Source organism: Piliocolobus tephrosceles, chromosome 21 (assembly GCF_002776525.5).
Source record: "Piliocolobus tephrosceles isolate RC106 chromosome 21, ASM277652v3, whole genome shotgun sequence".
Lineage (NCBI taxonomy): Eukaryota > Metazoa > Chordata > Mammalia > Primates > Cercopithecidae > Piliocolobus > Piliocolobus tephrosceles.
The window spans coordinates 15,866,707-15,882,961 of record NC_045454.1 but is presented as its reverse complement, the minus strand read 5'-3'; the positions used below and the strand labels follow the sequence as shown (position 1 = coordinate 15,882,961).

The following is a 16,255-nucleotide window of genomic DNA, read 5'->3' as shown; positions in this document are numbered from 1 at the left end:
TTTTTTTTTTTTTTTTTTTTTGAGACGGAGTCTCGCTTTGTCACCCAGGCTGGAGTGCAGTAGTGCGATCTCGGCTCACTGCAAGCTCCGTCTGTCAGGTTCACGCTATTCTCCTGCCTCAGCCTCCCAAGTAACTGGGATTATAGGTGAGTGCCACCACGCCCGGCTATTTTTTTTGTATTTGTAGTAGAGACGGGGTTTCACCATGTTAGCCAGGCTGGTCTCATACTCCTGACCTCAAGTGACCTGCCCGCCTGGGCCTCCCAAAGGGCCGGGATTACAGGCGGGAGCCATGGCACCTGGCCTGCAGATGCAACTTTTAAAATCATTGAGCTGTAGCCTTAAGATGTGTGCACTTCACTGTATGAAAGTTTATCTAAACAAAATGAGAGAACAGCGTAGTTACCTAGAACTTTGGACAGCCTTGGTTCAGATCCCAGATTTGTCTCTTCTTAGCTGTGTGCAAATCATTTCTCCTCTCTGTGCATACTTAATGTGCACCTTGTGCAGAGTGCTTAGAAGTGGGCAGAGCACATAGCGGGCACTCACTGAATCACTGCCATCACCATCATCAGCAGCATTGTGTCCCCTGGGTCCTACTCCTATAGGAGAGGCTCCCAGTCACCATCCCATGTCTGCTTCCCTTCCTTTCCCCTGTTCTGATTCCACAATCCCATCGCCTGGCAAATTCAAGCTGCTCTGACTTTCGTGGAGTTGAAAACTCCGTGATTAGATGGCTCTGAGATTCCGTGACTTTCAAGCCAGTGCCAGGCTAAGTTCCTGAAGTTTGGAGAATCGCCTGGCAACGCGCCCCAGCAGAGGGGACGCCATCCCGGCCACAGTCCCTGTCCAGAAAGCAGGCACGACACACACACTGCTTCTCTCTCCCCACTGATATATTTGATAATTGTCCAGAACCAGAGACAGTATCAGCCGAGGGGCTGAAAGGGAGTAAAAAAGAGCCCAGGGAGGTGGCTGAGGCCGGAGGAATGGATAGAGGGGTGAGGAAAGGGAGAGAAACTGACACAGAAAGAGAGGAGAGAGGCGGGGGGCAGGGGAGAGAAGCCAGCCAGAGTGGGGGTGTCAGGAGATAGTGGAGGGGGTGGGGGCCAAGGTGGGGCCATGGGGAGAGAGGGCTCCTCCCCGCAGAATACAAAATGGGGGGGACTGGCAGGGGCGGTCCTAGGCCTGGGGGACAGGGAAGAGACCGGCGATGTGGTGGGGCTGAGGTCAGTAGTAGGTTTCCTTCTCCACCCAACCTGGAGAGACAAAGAAGGAAAGAAAGAGACAGAGTAAGAGATGGAGAGAGACAGGCAAAGCGAGCCACCCAGCAGAGAGAGGGACAGAGAGGGAGAGAGACAAGGAAACCACACAGACAGAAACCCGTGAGAAGACAGAGCGGAGGCCCAGAGAGGTGGGAAGAGAGAGAGGAGTGGGAACTGGGCGGCAGAGCCATCCAGCAGGGTGAGGGGAGCCTGGGACCAGCTGCCTGAGACCCTGCTGTCCCCCCGCCCCCCTTGGCCGCCTTGCCGAGCCCCCTCACCCCCTGGGTTCCTGCGCAGGATGAGTTTGCGGATTTCGTCGTAGACGAAGATGAGGAAACTGTAGGGGAAGGCACAGAACCACCAGCTGGGCCTGCGGAGGGGAGAGCAGGAGGGCTTGAGTGCGGGGCCCTAACGAGAGGCAGAGCTTCAGGCGACAGGAGGGGACGTGGCGGGGACGCGGTGGGGCAGTCTCCTTGGACCCTTTGTGCTCACAGGTGGAGGGTGCCCTGGGTAGGGCTGGGGCCTGGGGTCTGCGGAGTAACCCATGGTAGGAGCAGCCCATGGGGGAGACTTGGTGGCATCAGAATGGGGACTGCAGTGGGGACACCAGGGGAGGTGGGGCCTGAGGTTCAGGCTGAGTCTAAGGGAAGGCTCCGTGGCAGGCGCTGGTGTGGGCAGGGCTGGGGGCAGCGGGGCACTCACTTGAGAGGGTACATGCGCAGGGCCACATCCATGCCGGGGCAGTAGGACAGGAAGGCAGCCAGGGCCGTCTCCTCAAACAGCCCAAAGATCAGGATCTTGTTCCTGGAGGCACAGAAGGGCAGGGCTGGGCCCAGAGAGCACCCACCCTGCACCTGCCACCCCGCAGAGACAGGGAGAGGCACAATGCAGACACCCAGAGACAGCAGCACAGACACAGAGACAGAGGCAGAGACACAGGAAGAGAGACAGAGATGGGGAGACATGCCCCGACAGAGAGAGACAAAGACAGAAACAGAGCAGTGGTGTCACAGAAAGAGACAGAAAGGCAGGGACGCAGAGACAGACGCAGAGACAGGGACAGACACAGAGACAGACACAGACACAGACAGACACAAAGACAGGGACAGATACAAACACAGAGGCAGGGACAGACACAGAGAAGCACTGGTATAAAAAGAAAAGGACAGGAGCACCTCCACCACACACAGAGGCTGAGAGAGAATCAAGGACACACAGGACCCCTTGAGAGAAAATCAGTGTAGTAGCAAAACCCAAAACGGGCTGGGCATGGTGGCTCACATTTGTAATCCTAACACTCTGGGAGACTGAGGCGGGTAGATTGCCTGAGCTCAGGAGTTTGAGACCAGCCTGGGCAACATGGCAAAACTCTACTAAACATACAAAACATTAGCTGAGCCTGGTGGTGCACACCTGTAATCCTGTAATCCCAGCTACTTGGGAGGCTGAGGCACGAGAATCGTTTGAACCCAGGAGGTGGAGGTTGCAGTGAGCTGAGATCGTGCCACTGCACTCCAGCCTGGGCAACAGAGCAAGACTCTGTCTCTAAATAAACAAACAAACAAACAAACAAATAAATAAAAATTAGCCATATATGATGGTGCACACCTGTAGTCTCAGCTACTCAGGAGCCTGAGGTGGGAGGCTCACTTGAGCCCAGGAGGTCGAGGCTGCAGTGAGCTATGTATGATTGCGCCACTGAACTCCAGCCTGGGTGACAGAATGAGACCCTGCCTCAACAAACAACAAAAAACCAAAGCAAGGACACAAGAGGAAGTACACAGACAGACAGACAGACAGGCACTCGGACAGGACGGATGGCTGTACAGCCGCCATGTGCCCCCAGCCCTCACTTCATGCCCTGCTGGAAGACCGAGTTCCTCCGGGTCTTGCAGATGATCAGATCGGCCCACTGGACGACTACGATGCTCACAAAGAAGGCCGTGTGGCAGGTGAACTCCACCACCTTCCTCTGCTCGTATGTCTGCAGGAACGGTGACCGGGGCATGGGACGTCAATTGGTGGCACTGCAGCCCTAGCCGCCACCCCGACGTTCCGGTGCTCTTTGCCCCACCCCATCCTGCATGGGGTCCCCAGGGCCTCAGGTGTGTCCTCCTTCTGTGGGCTCATAGTCCCAAGGGAGGAGGCAGGAGATGTACAAGAAAGGAGAAAGGTTAATGGTGACCTCACGGTCCACCAGGGGCCAGGAGGGTGAGGACCCTGTGGTCCTCCCAAGGACAGACAGCAGCTGGACTTTGAAGGGACAGACAGAGGCAGGGAAGAAGGCCCAGCAGGGCAGAGAGCTCAGGCAGTGGGAGACAAGGCTCCAGATGGGCTGGGAAGGGGCATCCAGGAAGCCCCAAGTGCCCAGCAAAGGCCTTGACACTGCCATGGGGGACTGAGGAGCCATCGTAGGAAGTGGCCGTGCATGGCTGGGACAACTCGCCCCGGGGATCTTATGGTGGGCAGGAACACAGCGCCCTGCCCCACTCACCCACTGCTGCCCGTAACTGTCCTCCAGGTCGTTGACAGTGCGGTCATCCCAGTTTAGCCGGATGCCCACCAGGTTGCCAGGCAAGAAGCCATTTTCTGCCAGGATCACAAAGTAAGAGAAGAAACCACCGAGAGCCTGGATCATTCCTGGAAGGAGAGAAGAAGCAGAGGAGAGGCTCAGGTTGGGGCCGGCAGCCAGCCCAGGGCACCTCGGGGGGCCCAGAAGCCCCCTTGGAGACGGAAGTGTGCCCCTCTGGCTGTTATCTGGACACCGGTTCCCAGAGGGTGACCTGAGGTCTCACTTGGTGGTGAGGCCCTGAGATGGATGGGCCACCTGGGACAGGGGCTTTGGAGAGGGGGCTCTCCCAGACGGATAACCCGGAGCCCCTCTCCCACCCGACCCAGGTCACCTAAACATCATGAATTCTTGGGGGATCCCCAGCTTGAGCTCCCAACACAGGAATGACCTCCCTGGGCCTAGGACCACCGCCATGAAGCCTCTGCTTGCTGGGACAGCCCCCAAGTGTGGCTGCTTCACACACCTCTGGGGCTCTGCACACATCAGCAGCAGAGAGGAGGAAGTGGAGAAGGATGGGGTGCAGACCCCGCCCTCAGATAGCTCACTGGCTGGTCCTGTCCACGTCTGCTCCCCTGAGTCAACACCAGGGTCCCAAGCACCCACGGTGGGCCAGGCACTGCTCTGGGCCTGGCATTGGGCCATAAGGAGATGGAGTCCCCGGTGCCTCACCGATCTGCCCATAGGCCATGCTGATGAGTCTCTCATTGACCAACTTGTCCGTCCGCGGGTTCCTGGGCTGTCTCTTCATGATGTCGCTTTCAGCAGCCTCGTATGCCAGTGAGATGGCAGGGACCTGGGTGGAAGAGGCCAGGTGAGCCGGGAAGGGGAGGACTCCACCCTCCTGGGCCCCAAGGGTGGCTGCCAGGGCTCACCATGTCGGTGCCCAGGTCGATGCAGAGGATGGTGATGGTGCCCAGGGGCAGCGGGATGTTGGCCATGATGAACAGCAGGAAGGGCGTGATCTCTGGGATGTTGCTGGTCAGGGTGTAGGCGATGGACTTCTTCAGGTTGTCAAAGATCAGGCGGCCTGTGGCACGGGCAGGCTCAGAGCAGGCACCCATCCAGGGAGCTCCCTCTGTCCCTCCTCTGCCCCATCCAGCGTCCTTTTCTACCTCCTAGCCCACCCACCATTTTTTTCTTTTTGGGACAGGGTCTCACTCTGTTGCCCAGGCTGCAGGGCAGTGGCACGATCAGGGCTCACTGCAACCTCGACTCCCAGGCTCAAGTGATCCTCCCACCTCAGCCTCCCGTGTAGCTGAGACTACAGGCACGCACCACCACGTCCAGCCAATTTTTGTATTTTTAGTAGAGACAGGGTCTCACCACTTTGCCTAGGCTTGTCTCTAATTTCTGGGCCGTGATTCCACCTTGGCCTCCCAAAGTGCTGGGATTACAGGCGTGAATCTCCACACCCGGCCTCTCACCCACCCACCTTTCCACATAAACATCCAACCACATCGCCTTTGTCGAAACATTCTGGAAATAACCACTCTGGAAGATGGTTTGGGAGTTTCTATCAAACAACCCCCACCCCACCGACCCAGTAATCTGACTCTAAGGTTTTATACTGAGAGAGAGGAGGACTGTTTATGCCCAGCAAAAAGCAAGTACAAGAATGTTCATCATAGCACCACTCATCACAGCCAAAAGCCAGAGTCAACCTCATGTCCATCAACAGGTGAGGGATGAATAAACCACTGTTGCACTCTAGCCTGGGCAACAGAGTGAGACCTTGTCTCTAAATAAATGAACAAGTAAAAAGATTAGCCCATAAACAATGAGGTCAATCATTAAGAAAGAACAGGACGCACGAGGTGGCTCACGCCTGTAATCCCAGCACTTTGGGAGGCTGAGGCAGGTGGATCATGAGGTCAGGAAATCAAGACCATCCTGGCCAACATGGTGAAACCCCATCTCTACTAAAACACAAAAAATGAGCTGGGCGTGGTGGCGCGTGCCTGTAGTTCCAGGTACATGGGAGGCTGAGGCAGAAGAATTGCTTGAAGCTGGGAGGCGGAGGTTGCAGTGAGCTGAGATCACGCCATTGCACTCCAGCCTGGCAACAGAGCAAGACTTTGTCAAAAAAAAAAAAAGAGAGAAAGGAAAGAAGGAGGGAAGGAAGAAAGGGAGGGAGGGAAGAAGAAGGAAGGAAGGAAGGAAGGAAGGGGGGGGGGGAGGGGCAGGCTGCCTGTGGTGTGGCTGCTTTGATTGCTTTGATGGCTCTTGTGTAGCAATAAGAGCCTGGGCCGCTCCCACCTGATATTCTCATTCCCTGCATTGTGCTCTTCTCCACAAACTAGTGGTTTCTCGTCCTAAAATATTTATGGATGAAATGGTGACTTAAATGCACATCAACATAATCCAGTGTGTGTTCCAGGGGGTGGGGAAGAAACAAGGTGCGCCGTGCGCTGATGGCTGCTGCAGCTGGGATGGAGGTGCAGGCAGGGGCCCACTGTGCCTTTGCTCTACTTTTGGGTATATCTGGAATGCCCTCTGATGGAAGTTATTTTGTTTGTTTGTTTGTTTGAGACAGGGTCTCGGATCTCTATCTCCCGAGGCTGGAGGGCAGTGGCATCATGGCAGCCTCGACCACCCAGGCTCAAGTGATCCTCCTGCCTCAGCCCCCCAAGTCGCTGAGACTACAGGTGTGTGCCACCACGCCCTGCTAATTTTTTAAATTTTCTGTAGAGACGAGGTCTTAATTTGTTGTACAGGCAGGTCTTGAACTCTTGGGCTCAAGCAATCCTCCTGCCTTGGTCTCCCAAAGTGCTGGGATTACAGGCATGAGCCCCCGTGCCTGGCCCCTGACAGAAGTTAGACATTTCTTCCCTCCCTTCAGAGAGGCCTTCCATGTCCACCCCATCTGGGCAGGACTCTCATTATTATCTATTGCAGCGACCTGCTTTCTTCCGGGCATATATCACAATTTGTAATTATGTATCTGTTAACTTGTTTAAGGCTGTCTCTCCAGCCCCAAGAGAACAGGGATGGTGCCTGCTCTGCTCACAGCTGCCTCCCAGCTTCCAGCATGATGCACAAGATTTGGAAGGAGCGGATGGCTGTATCTGAGACAGTGTGTGTACTGTGTATGCATAAGATGCCTTGGGGAGGCCAGGCGTGGTGGCTTACACCTGTAATCCCAGCAAATTGGGAGGCCAAGGTGGGAGGATTGCCTGGCCGGGTGAGGTGGCTCACACCTGCCATCCCAGCACTTTGGGAGGCTGAGGTGTGGGGATCACTTCAGGTCAGCAGATCAAGACCAGCCTGGCTAATATGGTGAAACCCCATCTCTACTAAAAATACAAAAATTAGCTTGGTGTGGTGGCATGCACCTGTAATTCTAGCTACTCGGGAGGCTGAAGCAGGAGAATCGCTTGAACCCAGGAGGTGGAGGTTACAGTGAGCCTAGATTGAGCACCTGTACTCCAGCCTGGGTAACAGAGCAAGACTCTGTCTCAAAAAATAAAAGACTAGCCTGGGAAACATGGTGAAACCCCATCTCTACAAAATCTTAAAAATCAGCCAGGTGTGGTGGTGCATACTTGTAGTCTCAGCTACTTAGGGGCCTGAGGCAGGAGGATCGATTAAGTTCAGGAGGTGGAGGCTGCAGTGAGCCGTGATTGTGCCACTGCACTCCATCCTGGGCGACAGATTGAGACCCTATCCCTGCTCCCACTCCCCCCAAAAAGATGTCTCCTGGGGGGATAAGAAGATGTTAACCATGGTTTCCTCTGGGACATAGGAAACAAGGGCTAAGGACGTTTAATCTGTTACTCTGGGCTCAGCTTTGCTCTTTGAATTCTCTTTTACCATGAACTACTTTTTACACTAGAGACATTTCAAATAGGAGAGAGAAATTGCAAGAAAATCCACCAAGGCATGAATCGTGATTATTTCTGGATGGCGAGGTTATGGGTAATTTAATTCCAATTTTTTTCCTGAATGCTTTTTTGCATTTGTTTATAATTATCATGAATTAATTTGATGATCAGAATAAATCTGAATGTGAATCAGCCCTTCTGTGGCCTCTTCTGGGCCTGTCAGGAGGTGGTGCCTGTGGGCTCTGCGGCCCGGGCTCCCAGTGCCCCCACCTCAGCAGCAACACCAGCCTCAGACCCAGCCCCTCACACCGCCTTGCCTGTGTACCGGTTCCTCTGCCTGTGACTCCCTGGCACTAGTCTACGTGGACATCACAGCATGGCCCCTGACTTGGCTCAGCCATCCCTGTACACTCTGGGAAGCTCCCTTGACCTGCAGCCCAGGTTGGCAGAGAGGCCCCCTGAGGCCTCCCCCAGGGTCCCTGACTTCCCTCTGGTTTGGCTTGAGAATTTTTTTTTCTTTTTTTTTTTTTTTTGAGACGGAGTCTTGCTCTGTTGCCCAGGCTGGAGTTCAGTGGCACGATCTCGGCTCACTGCAAGCTCTGCCTCCTGGGTTCACACCATTCTCCTGCCTCAGCCTCCCGAGTAACTGGGATTACAGGCGCACGCCACCACGCCTGGCTAATTTTTTGTATTTTTAGTAGAGACGGGGTTTCACCAGGGGTGTTAGCCAGGATGTTCTCGATCTCCTGACCTTGTGATCCGCCTGCCTCAGCGTCCCAAAGTGCTGGGATTACAGGTGTGAGCCACTGAGCCCAGCCGATAATATTTTTAAAAAGTCTCCAAGTCAGCTTCACCCACCAGATGGTACCTGGGCTGGATGATGCGGGGACCCTGAAATATGTCAGCTCAGTCCTGCCCAGGGGAGCTTCTGACCCCACAGGGAAGGAAGACAGAAAAGGACAGGCTCAAGCTCCTCCAGGGCCAAGGGGGCTGTGGTCTCTGCCACACATCCCCCTGCAGCCCTGGCCAGTTCCCCTTGCTGGTCTCAGGACTCTGGCAGTGACCCTGGTCTCCAGGGCCAGCCCTGGCCAACTCACCCTCCTCTACCCCTGTGACAATGGAGGCAAAGTTGTCGTCCAATAGGATCATGTCGGCTGCCTGCTTGGAGACATCAGAGCCAGCGATGCCCATGGCCACCCCAATGTCGGCCTTCTTCAGAGCGGGGGAGTCGTTCACACCATCCCCGGTCACAGCCACAATTGCACCCTGGAGGGAGAGAGGGTAAGGATGACACCCAGAGGCCAGGCCCCAGAGTCTCTTCCCTCAGATCCAGACGCCCAAGACCCCAGCCCTGTCCTCCTTCAGATCCAGGAGTTCAGGTCCCCAACCTCCTCTTCCCCTCAGACCTAGGAGTTCAGGCCCCCAGACCTTCCTCCCTCAGACCCGGTCGTCCAGACCCCCAGTCCCTCTTCCCTCAGACCCAGGAGTCCAGGCCCCCAGCCTCTCCTCCCTCAGACCCAAGGGTCCAAGCCCCCAGCCCCTCCTCCCTCAGATGGAAAGGTCCAGGCCCCCAACCCCTTCTCCCTCAGACCCAGGAATCCAGGCCCCCAGCCCCTCCTCTTTCAGACCCAAGGGTCCAGGCCCCCAGCCCCTCTTCCCTCAGACCCAGGAATCCAGGCCCCAGCCCCTCCTCCCTCAGACCCAGGAATCCAGGCCCCAGCCTCAGTGAGGACCCAGGAGTCAAGGCCCCGTCCCCTCCTCTGCGGGAGCGCAGCACACCTGTCTCTGACAGCCCTCCACAATGATAAGCTTCTGCTGGGGGGATGTGCGGGCGAAGACGATCTCAGTGTGATTCTGCAGGATCTCGTCAATTTGCTCGGAGGTGAAGTCCTTGAGGTCGGTGCCGTGGATCACACAGGCCTTGGCATCCCTGGGAAGAGCAGAGAGGGTGATGGCTGAGGTCGGGTGTGTGAGGAGTGGCACAGTGACCCCTGAAGGACAGAGAAACAGAGGGGCCAGCTCCACAAACAGGAGAGCCAGAGGACCAGGGGCTGCGGGAAGGGGCCTCTGGGGGAAGCAGGGGAGAAGGGGGCTACTGCAGCAGGGCATGCGGGCAGACCTGAGGAAGGACTTCTGGGCAGTGTATGTATGTATATATGTATGTATGTATGCATTTATTTATTTATTATTTTTGAGATGGAGTCTTGCTCTGTCACACAGGCTGAAGCCCAGTGGTGCGATCTCAGCTCACTGCAACCTCTGCTTCCTGGGTTCAAGCAATTCTCCCATCTCAGCCTCCCTAGTAGCTGGGATTACAGGTGCCCACCATCACGCCTGGCTAATTTTTTTTTATTTTTTAGTGGAGTTGGGGTTTTGCCATGTTGGCCAGGATGCTCTCGAACTCCTGACCTCAAGTGATCCACCTGACTCGGCCTCCCAAAGGGCTGGGATTACAGGCATGAGCCACTGCGCCCAGACAAGGGGCAGCGGATTCAGAAGAACGGAGATATATGGACAAATGGAAGGGAGGCAGAGTCGGAGATAGGCATGAGGATGGAAAAATTGAAGAAGTCAGAAAAACAGAACAGAAAAGAGAGAGACAAAGAGAGACAGACAGGAAAAAAGAGAGACAGACACAGAAGTACTGGATTCTACTGAATCTTCTGAGATAGGAATTATTAGTAGCCCATTTTAGAGATGGGCCAACTGAAGTTCATGGATGCTAAAGGACTTGCCCAATGTCACACAGTTTGTGAGCAGTAAAAGCTGGGATGCAGGCGGGGCACGGTGGCTCACGCCTGTAATCCCAGCACTTTGGGAGGCCGAGGCAGGTGGATCACCTGAGATCAGGAGTTCGAGATCAGCCTGGCCAACATAGTGAAACCCCATCTCTACTAAAAGTACAAAAAAAATTAGCCGGGTGTAGTGGAGGGCCCCTGTAATCCCAGTTACTCGGGAGGCTGAGGCTGTGGCACAGAATTGCTTGAACCTGGGAGGCAGAGGTTGCAGTGAGACACGATTGTGCTACTGCACTCTAGCCGGGGTGACAGCGAAACCCCCTCCCAAAAAAAAAAAAAAAAAAAAAAAAACACTGGGATGCAAACCTATGCCTGGCTACCTCTGTGGCTGCAATGTCCCCACCCCGGACGGAGGGCTGGACCCAGGGCCTGGTCCATGGAGAAGTCCCAGAAAGAACAGGACGGGCGCCGGGCGCGGTGGCTCAAGCCTGTAATCCCAGCACTTTGGGAGGCCGAGACGGGCGGATCACGAGGTCAGGAAATCGAGACCATCCTGGCTAACACGGTGAAACCCCATCTCTACTAAAAACTACAAAAAACTAGCCGGGTGAGGTGGCGGCGCCTGTAGTCCCAGCTACCCGGGAGGCTGAGGCAGGAGAATGGCGTGAACCCGGGAGGCGGAGCTTGCAGTGAGCTGAGATCCGGCCACAGCACTCCAGCCCGGGTGACAGAGCGAGACTCCGTCTCAAAAAAAAAAAAAAAAGAACGGGACAGGCAGTGCAGAGGGAGGTTGGGGGGAGGCAGTCCTCCTGTGTCAACACTCTAGAGGGATGTCCAGGGTCCTGGTTGGGATGGGTGGCTCACCGGGGGTTAACCTGGCTGACGGGAATATTGAGACGGGCGGCGATGTCCTCCACAGTCTCGTTGCCCTCAGAGATGATGCCCACGCCCTTGGCAATGGCCTTGGCCGTGATGGGGTGATCGCCGGTGACCATGATGACCTGCAGGCATTGATTTTTAGGGATGGCCTCCCTCGCCCCATGCCTGGCCTCGCCTTCCCCAGCCACCCCAAGCCACACCTTGATGCCTGCGCTGCGACACTTGCCCACTGCGTCAGGGACGGCTGCCCGGGGCGGGTCGATCATGGACATGAGGCCCACGAAGCAGAGGTTGTCTGTGGTGAAGTTCACGTCATCACAGTCGAAGGCAAAGCCCTTGGGGAACTGCTCCTCGGGCAGGTAATAATGGCAGAAACCTGGCGGCAGGGAAGGGTTGGGGTGTGAGGGTTCCAGCCTCGGAACCTCTGCCCCATGCCCCCAGATGTCTGCATCGCCCGCATTCCATCTCCCCATCGGCAAGACGGCCGGTCAGCATTCACTTCCTAGGATGCCTTCCCCTCTCATTCATTCATTCATTCATTCATTCATTCATTCATTCATTCACACTACATTCTGGGAGGCCCTGGACTGAGCCAGGCTTTGGGCAGCATCACAACCCTCCTTGCCCTCTAGGGACCCCAGAGCCCGCCCGGCAGCCTCGCACCAAGCACGCGCTCGCCCAGGCCGCCGAGCTCGAGGTAGGCGTTCTGGAAGGCCTCCTTCATCTCCTCATCCAGAGGCTGCTCCTTGCCCTGCAGCAGGATGGTGGAGCAGCGGTCCAGGATGCGCTCGGGGGCACCCTTCATCACCAGGAGGTATCGGTTGTCGTTGGGGTCCTCGGTCTCATGGATGGAGAGCTGGGGACGGAGTAGAGGGTGGCATGCCTGAGCCACGCAGACACCAGGAAGCTCCCTGCCCCATCCTGTCCCTGGTCCAGAGCCAAGGGTGCCAGGTCAGACCTACACCAGGGCTCCCCCAGAGGGGACACTCTCTCAAGAGACCTCTGCTCATTCCTGTCCGCTTCTGTCTATCTCATGGATATTTCTTTCTCTCTTTTTTTGGAGATGGAGTCTCACTCTGTTGCCCAGGTTGGAGTGCAGTGGTGCGATCTCAGCTCACTGCAACCTCCACCTCCTGGGTTCAAGCAATTCTCCTGCCTCAGCCTCCCGAGTAGCTGGGATTACAGGCACCACCACCACACCCAGCTAACTTTTGCATTTTTAGTACAGACAGGATTTTGCCATGTTGGCCAGACTGGTCTTGAACTCCTGGCCTCAAGTGATCTGCCCTCCTCAGCCCCTCAAAGTGGTGGGACAACAGGCATGATCCACCACGCCCGTGCTCCCCTCCCCCCACCGTTTTTTGTTTTTGTTTTTTTTTTAAAGACAGGGTTTTATTCTGTCACCCAGGCTGGAGAACAGTGGCGAGATCACAGCTCACTGCAGCCTTGACTTCCCAGGTTCATGCGATCCTCCCACCTCAGTCTACCACGTAGCTGGGACCACAGGTCCGCACCACCATGCCTGGCCAATTTTTTGTAGAGATGTGCTCTCCCTATGTTGCCCACGCTGGTCTCAATTTCCTGAGTTCAAGCGATCCTCCTGCCTCGGTCGCCCAAAGTGCTGGGATTACAGGCGTGAGCCACCACGCCCGGCCATATGCTTCCATTTTTATGAAATGTCCAGAATAGGCAAATCCATACAGACAGAAAGTAGGTTAGTGGTTGCTTAGGGCTGGGAGTGTGGGGGAGGAGGGGGCGGGTGACAGCTGAGCAATGCGGGGTTTCTTTTTGGAGGTGATGAAAATGCTCTAAAATTGACTATGTGGATGACTGCCTATATCTGCAAATATACTAAAACTATTATACACTTAGAGGGACGAGCTACGGTATGTTAATTATATCTTAATAAAGTTATTTTAAAAGCTCTGAGTCAACTCCTGTGTTTCTTTGGCTCAGAAGCCACTGGAGGCTTGTGTGCTCCTCAGAGTCACAGCCAAGTCCTCTCCATGCCCATGAGGTCTGACAGGATCTAGCCAGCACCCACCACTCCCACCACGTTCCCTGGCTCCCAGCCCCTCTGCACTGGCTGGCTGGCTGGCTGGTGTTCAGATGCGCCAGCACACTCCCGCCTCTGTGCCTTTGCACAGGCTGTGCCTGCTACCCAAGTGCTCTTCCCCCAGACACCTGAAGGGCTCCCTCCCTCAGCACCACAACCACTATGATTACCTCCTCATGCCTTTGTTATTGCCTGTCTTCTGGAGCCAGAGCGTAAGTCCCAGAGAGTGGGGGACTTCACCATTTCACTCACTACTGTGTATACACCCAGCACCCAAAACAGCGCCTAACATGTGGTGGCTGCTCAAAAAATGTATACTGAATGGGCCAGGCATGGTGGCTTATGACTGTAATCCCAGCACTTTGGGAGGCCGAGGTGGGTGGATCACTTGAGGTCAGGGGTTCAAGACCAGCCTGGCCAACATGGTGAAACCCCATCAATACTAAAAATACAAAAATTAGCTGGGCATGGTGGTGCATGCCTCTAATTCCAGCTACTTAGGAGGCTGAGATACAAGAATCACTTGAACCCAGAGGCAGAGGTTGCAGTGAGCTGAGATCACACCACTGCATTCCAGCCTGGGTGACAGAGTGAGACTCCGTCTCAAAAAAAAAGTTTGCTGAGGCCGGGCGCGGTGGCTCACGCCTGTAATCCCAGCACTTTGGGAGGCTGAGGCAGGCAGATCACGAGGTCAGGAGATCGAGACCATCCTGGCTAACACGGTGAAACCCCGTCTCTACTAAAAATACAAAAAATTAGCCAGGCATGGTGGTGGGCGCCTGTAGTCCCAGCTACTCGGGAGGCTGAGGCAGGAGAATGGTGTGAACCTGGGGGATGGAGCTTGCAGTGAGCCGAGATCGCGCCACTGCACTCCAGCCTGGGCAACAGAGTGAGACTCTGTCTCAAAAAAAAAAGTTTGCTGAATAATTGAAAGTTGCTGCTCTGCCCCAAGAGGTCTCCCACTTGTTCCCACTCTCTGCTATAGGAAAACTTTTTTTCTTTTTTGAGTCAGGGTCTTGCTCTGTCACCCAGGCTGGAGTGCAGTGCATGATGTAGGCTCTCTGCAGCCCCAACCTCCTCAGCTCAGGAAGTCCTCCTGCCTCAGACTCCCAAATCGCTGAGCTCACGGGCACATACCACCACACCTGGCTAATTAAAAAAAAAAAAAATTCATACAGATGGGGTTTTGCCATCTTGCCCAGGCTGGTCTCAAACTCCTGGCCTCAAGTGATCCTCCTGCCTCAGCCTCCTAAAGTGCTGGTGTTAGAGATGTGAGCCACCACGCTCGGCCTGCAGGAAGATCTTTATTCCTCAGCGTCTCACTCCAACAGAGATCTGGCTCCTACTCTCAGGTTCTCCCTGTTCCTCTCCCCACCAGGTGGGTATTATCATTACCATTTTACAGATGGGAAAATCAAGGCTCTATGACACCTCTTTACAGGCATCATAGGGAGCCTGAGGTCCAGGTTGGCTCTCCCGGAAAGCCCAGAGTACCTGGTATTTGTTGGTGGAATTGAAGGGAATCTCAGCCACTTTCTTGTTGCGTTCACGCATCAGCTTCACGGAGCCAGAGGACAGCTCGATGCACTTGAGCAGGGCAGATTCAGAGGCATCCCCGGCCACATCCCTCTGCAGGGAGAGAGAGTTGTCAGAGTAGGGGCAGTGGAGGGGAGGACACAGGCGGGGCCGAGGTGAGGCCAGCAGCTGAACCCACCTTGAGCACAGGGATGTTGTCCTGACCACCCTTGAAGACGGCGCGATTGCAGAGCCCGGCGATGTGGGACAGGGCCACCCAGGTGTGTGAGCTCTTGTCGAATGAGGTCCCTGGGGAAGGCACGTGTGAGGGCCAGGGGCTCCTGGAGCCAGGCGCCCATGGTCCTCACCCGGGGCCTGCGCTCACCTGACTGGTCCTCAGTGGTGTCAGCCTCGTGGATCTGGTTGTCAAACCACATGTGGGCGACTGTCATGCGGTTCTGAGTGAGGGTCCCTGTCTTGTCCGAGCAGATGGTGGACGTGGAGCCCAGGGTTTCTACAGCCTCCAGGTTCTTCACCAGGCAGTTCTTCCGGGCCATGCGCTTGGCAGTCAGCGTCAGACACACCTGGAGGACGAGCAAGGGCAGGCAAATTACAGGGACAAGCCCGGCGGGCAGGGTTGGATGAATGACACAAGGGCCATAGCCCAGCTGCCCGGCCCCCGGAGAATCTTGAAGGCCTGGAAAAGAACGAGGCAGCAACGCCACCCTCAAGTTCTGTTCTGAACCCTCAAGTTCAGACCAACAGAAACAGGGCAGAGATACCCAAAGACAGGGACTAGAATGCTCATAGCAGCCACATGCATAATAGTGCAAAATGGCCAGGTGCAGTGACTCACGCCTGTAATCCCAGTACTTTGGGAGGCCGAGGCGCAAGGATTGTGTGAGCCCAGGCGTTTAAGACTAGCCTGGGCAACACAGTGAGACCTCAACTCTAGAGATTTTTTTGTTTTTTCAATTAGCCAGGCATGGCGGCACGCACCAGTAGTCTTAGCTACTTGGGAAGCTGAGGCAGGAGGATCGCTTGAGCCCAGGAGTTCAAGGCTGCAGTAAGCTACGATGGCACCACTACACTCCAGCCTGGGCGACAGAGTGAGACTCTGTCTTAAAATATTGTCCAGGCCAGAGGCGGTGGCTCACGCCTGTAATCCCAGCACTTTGGGAGACCAAGGTAGGCACATCACTTTAGATCAGGAGTTTGAGACCAGCCTGGCTAACATGGTGAAACCCTGTCCCTACTAAAAATACAAAAGTTAGCCGGGCATGGTGGTGAACACCTGTAATCCCAGCTACTTGGGAAGCTGAGGCACGAGAATCCCTTGAATCCAGGAGGCGGAGGTTGCAGTGATCCGAGATCGTGACACTACACACCAGCCTGGGCAATAGAGTGAG

At 55.4% G+C, this 16,255-nt stretch overlaps 1 protein-coding gene across 2 annotated transcripts in view; it reads right to left on the bottom strand.

Annotated features, from left to right (window-relative positions):
- Window positions 1–878: 878 nt before the first annotated feature.
- The window catches only part of ATP1A3 (ATPase Na+/K+ transporting subunit alpha 3), a 33,089-nt gene continuing 17,712 nt past the window's right edge, over window positions 879–16,255 (bottom strand). The window contains exons 9-23 of one of the 2 annotated variants that reach the window (XM_026447323.2): window positions 15,232–15,430; window positions 15,046–15,155; window positions 14,826–14,960; window positions 11,939–12,131; window positions 11,476–11,651; window positions 11,261–11,397; window positions 9,438–9,588; window positions 8,756–8,924; window positions 4,710–4,864; window positions 4,507–4,630; window positions 3,760–3,905; window positions 3,119–3,249; window positions 1,968–2,069; window positions 1,544–1,635; window positions 879–1,259 (exon numbers count right to left, since the gene is read on the bottom strand). In XM_026447323.2, the coding sequence (XP_026303108.1) occupies window positions 1,231–1,259; window positions 1,544–1,635; window positions 1,968–2,069; window positions 3,119–3,249; window positions 3,760–3,905; window positions 4,507–4,630; window positions 4,710–4,864; window positions 8,756–8,924; window positions 9,438–9,588; window positions 11,261–11,397; window positions 11,476–11,651; window positions 11,939–12,131; window positions 14,826–14,960; window positions 15,046–15,155; window positions 15,232–15,430 (2,049 nt within the window). In that variant the 3' untranslated portion in view covers window positions 879–1,230. Of the gene's footprint in view, window positions 1,636–1,967; window positions 2,070–3,118; window positions 3,250–3,759; window positions 3,906–4,506; window positions 4,631–4,709; window positions 4,865–8,755; window positions 8,925–9,437; window positions 9,589–11,260; window positions 11,398–11,475; window positions 11,652–11,938; window positions 12,132–14,825; window positions 14,961–15,045; window positions 15,156–15,231; window positions 15,431–16,255 lie in introns of both variants that reach the window. The other variant, XM_026447322.1, reaches the window with a different exon arrangement.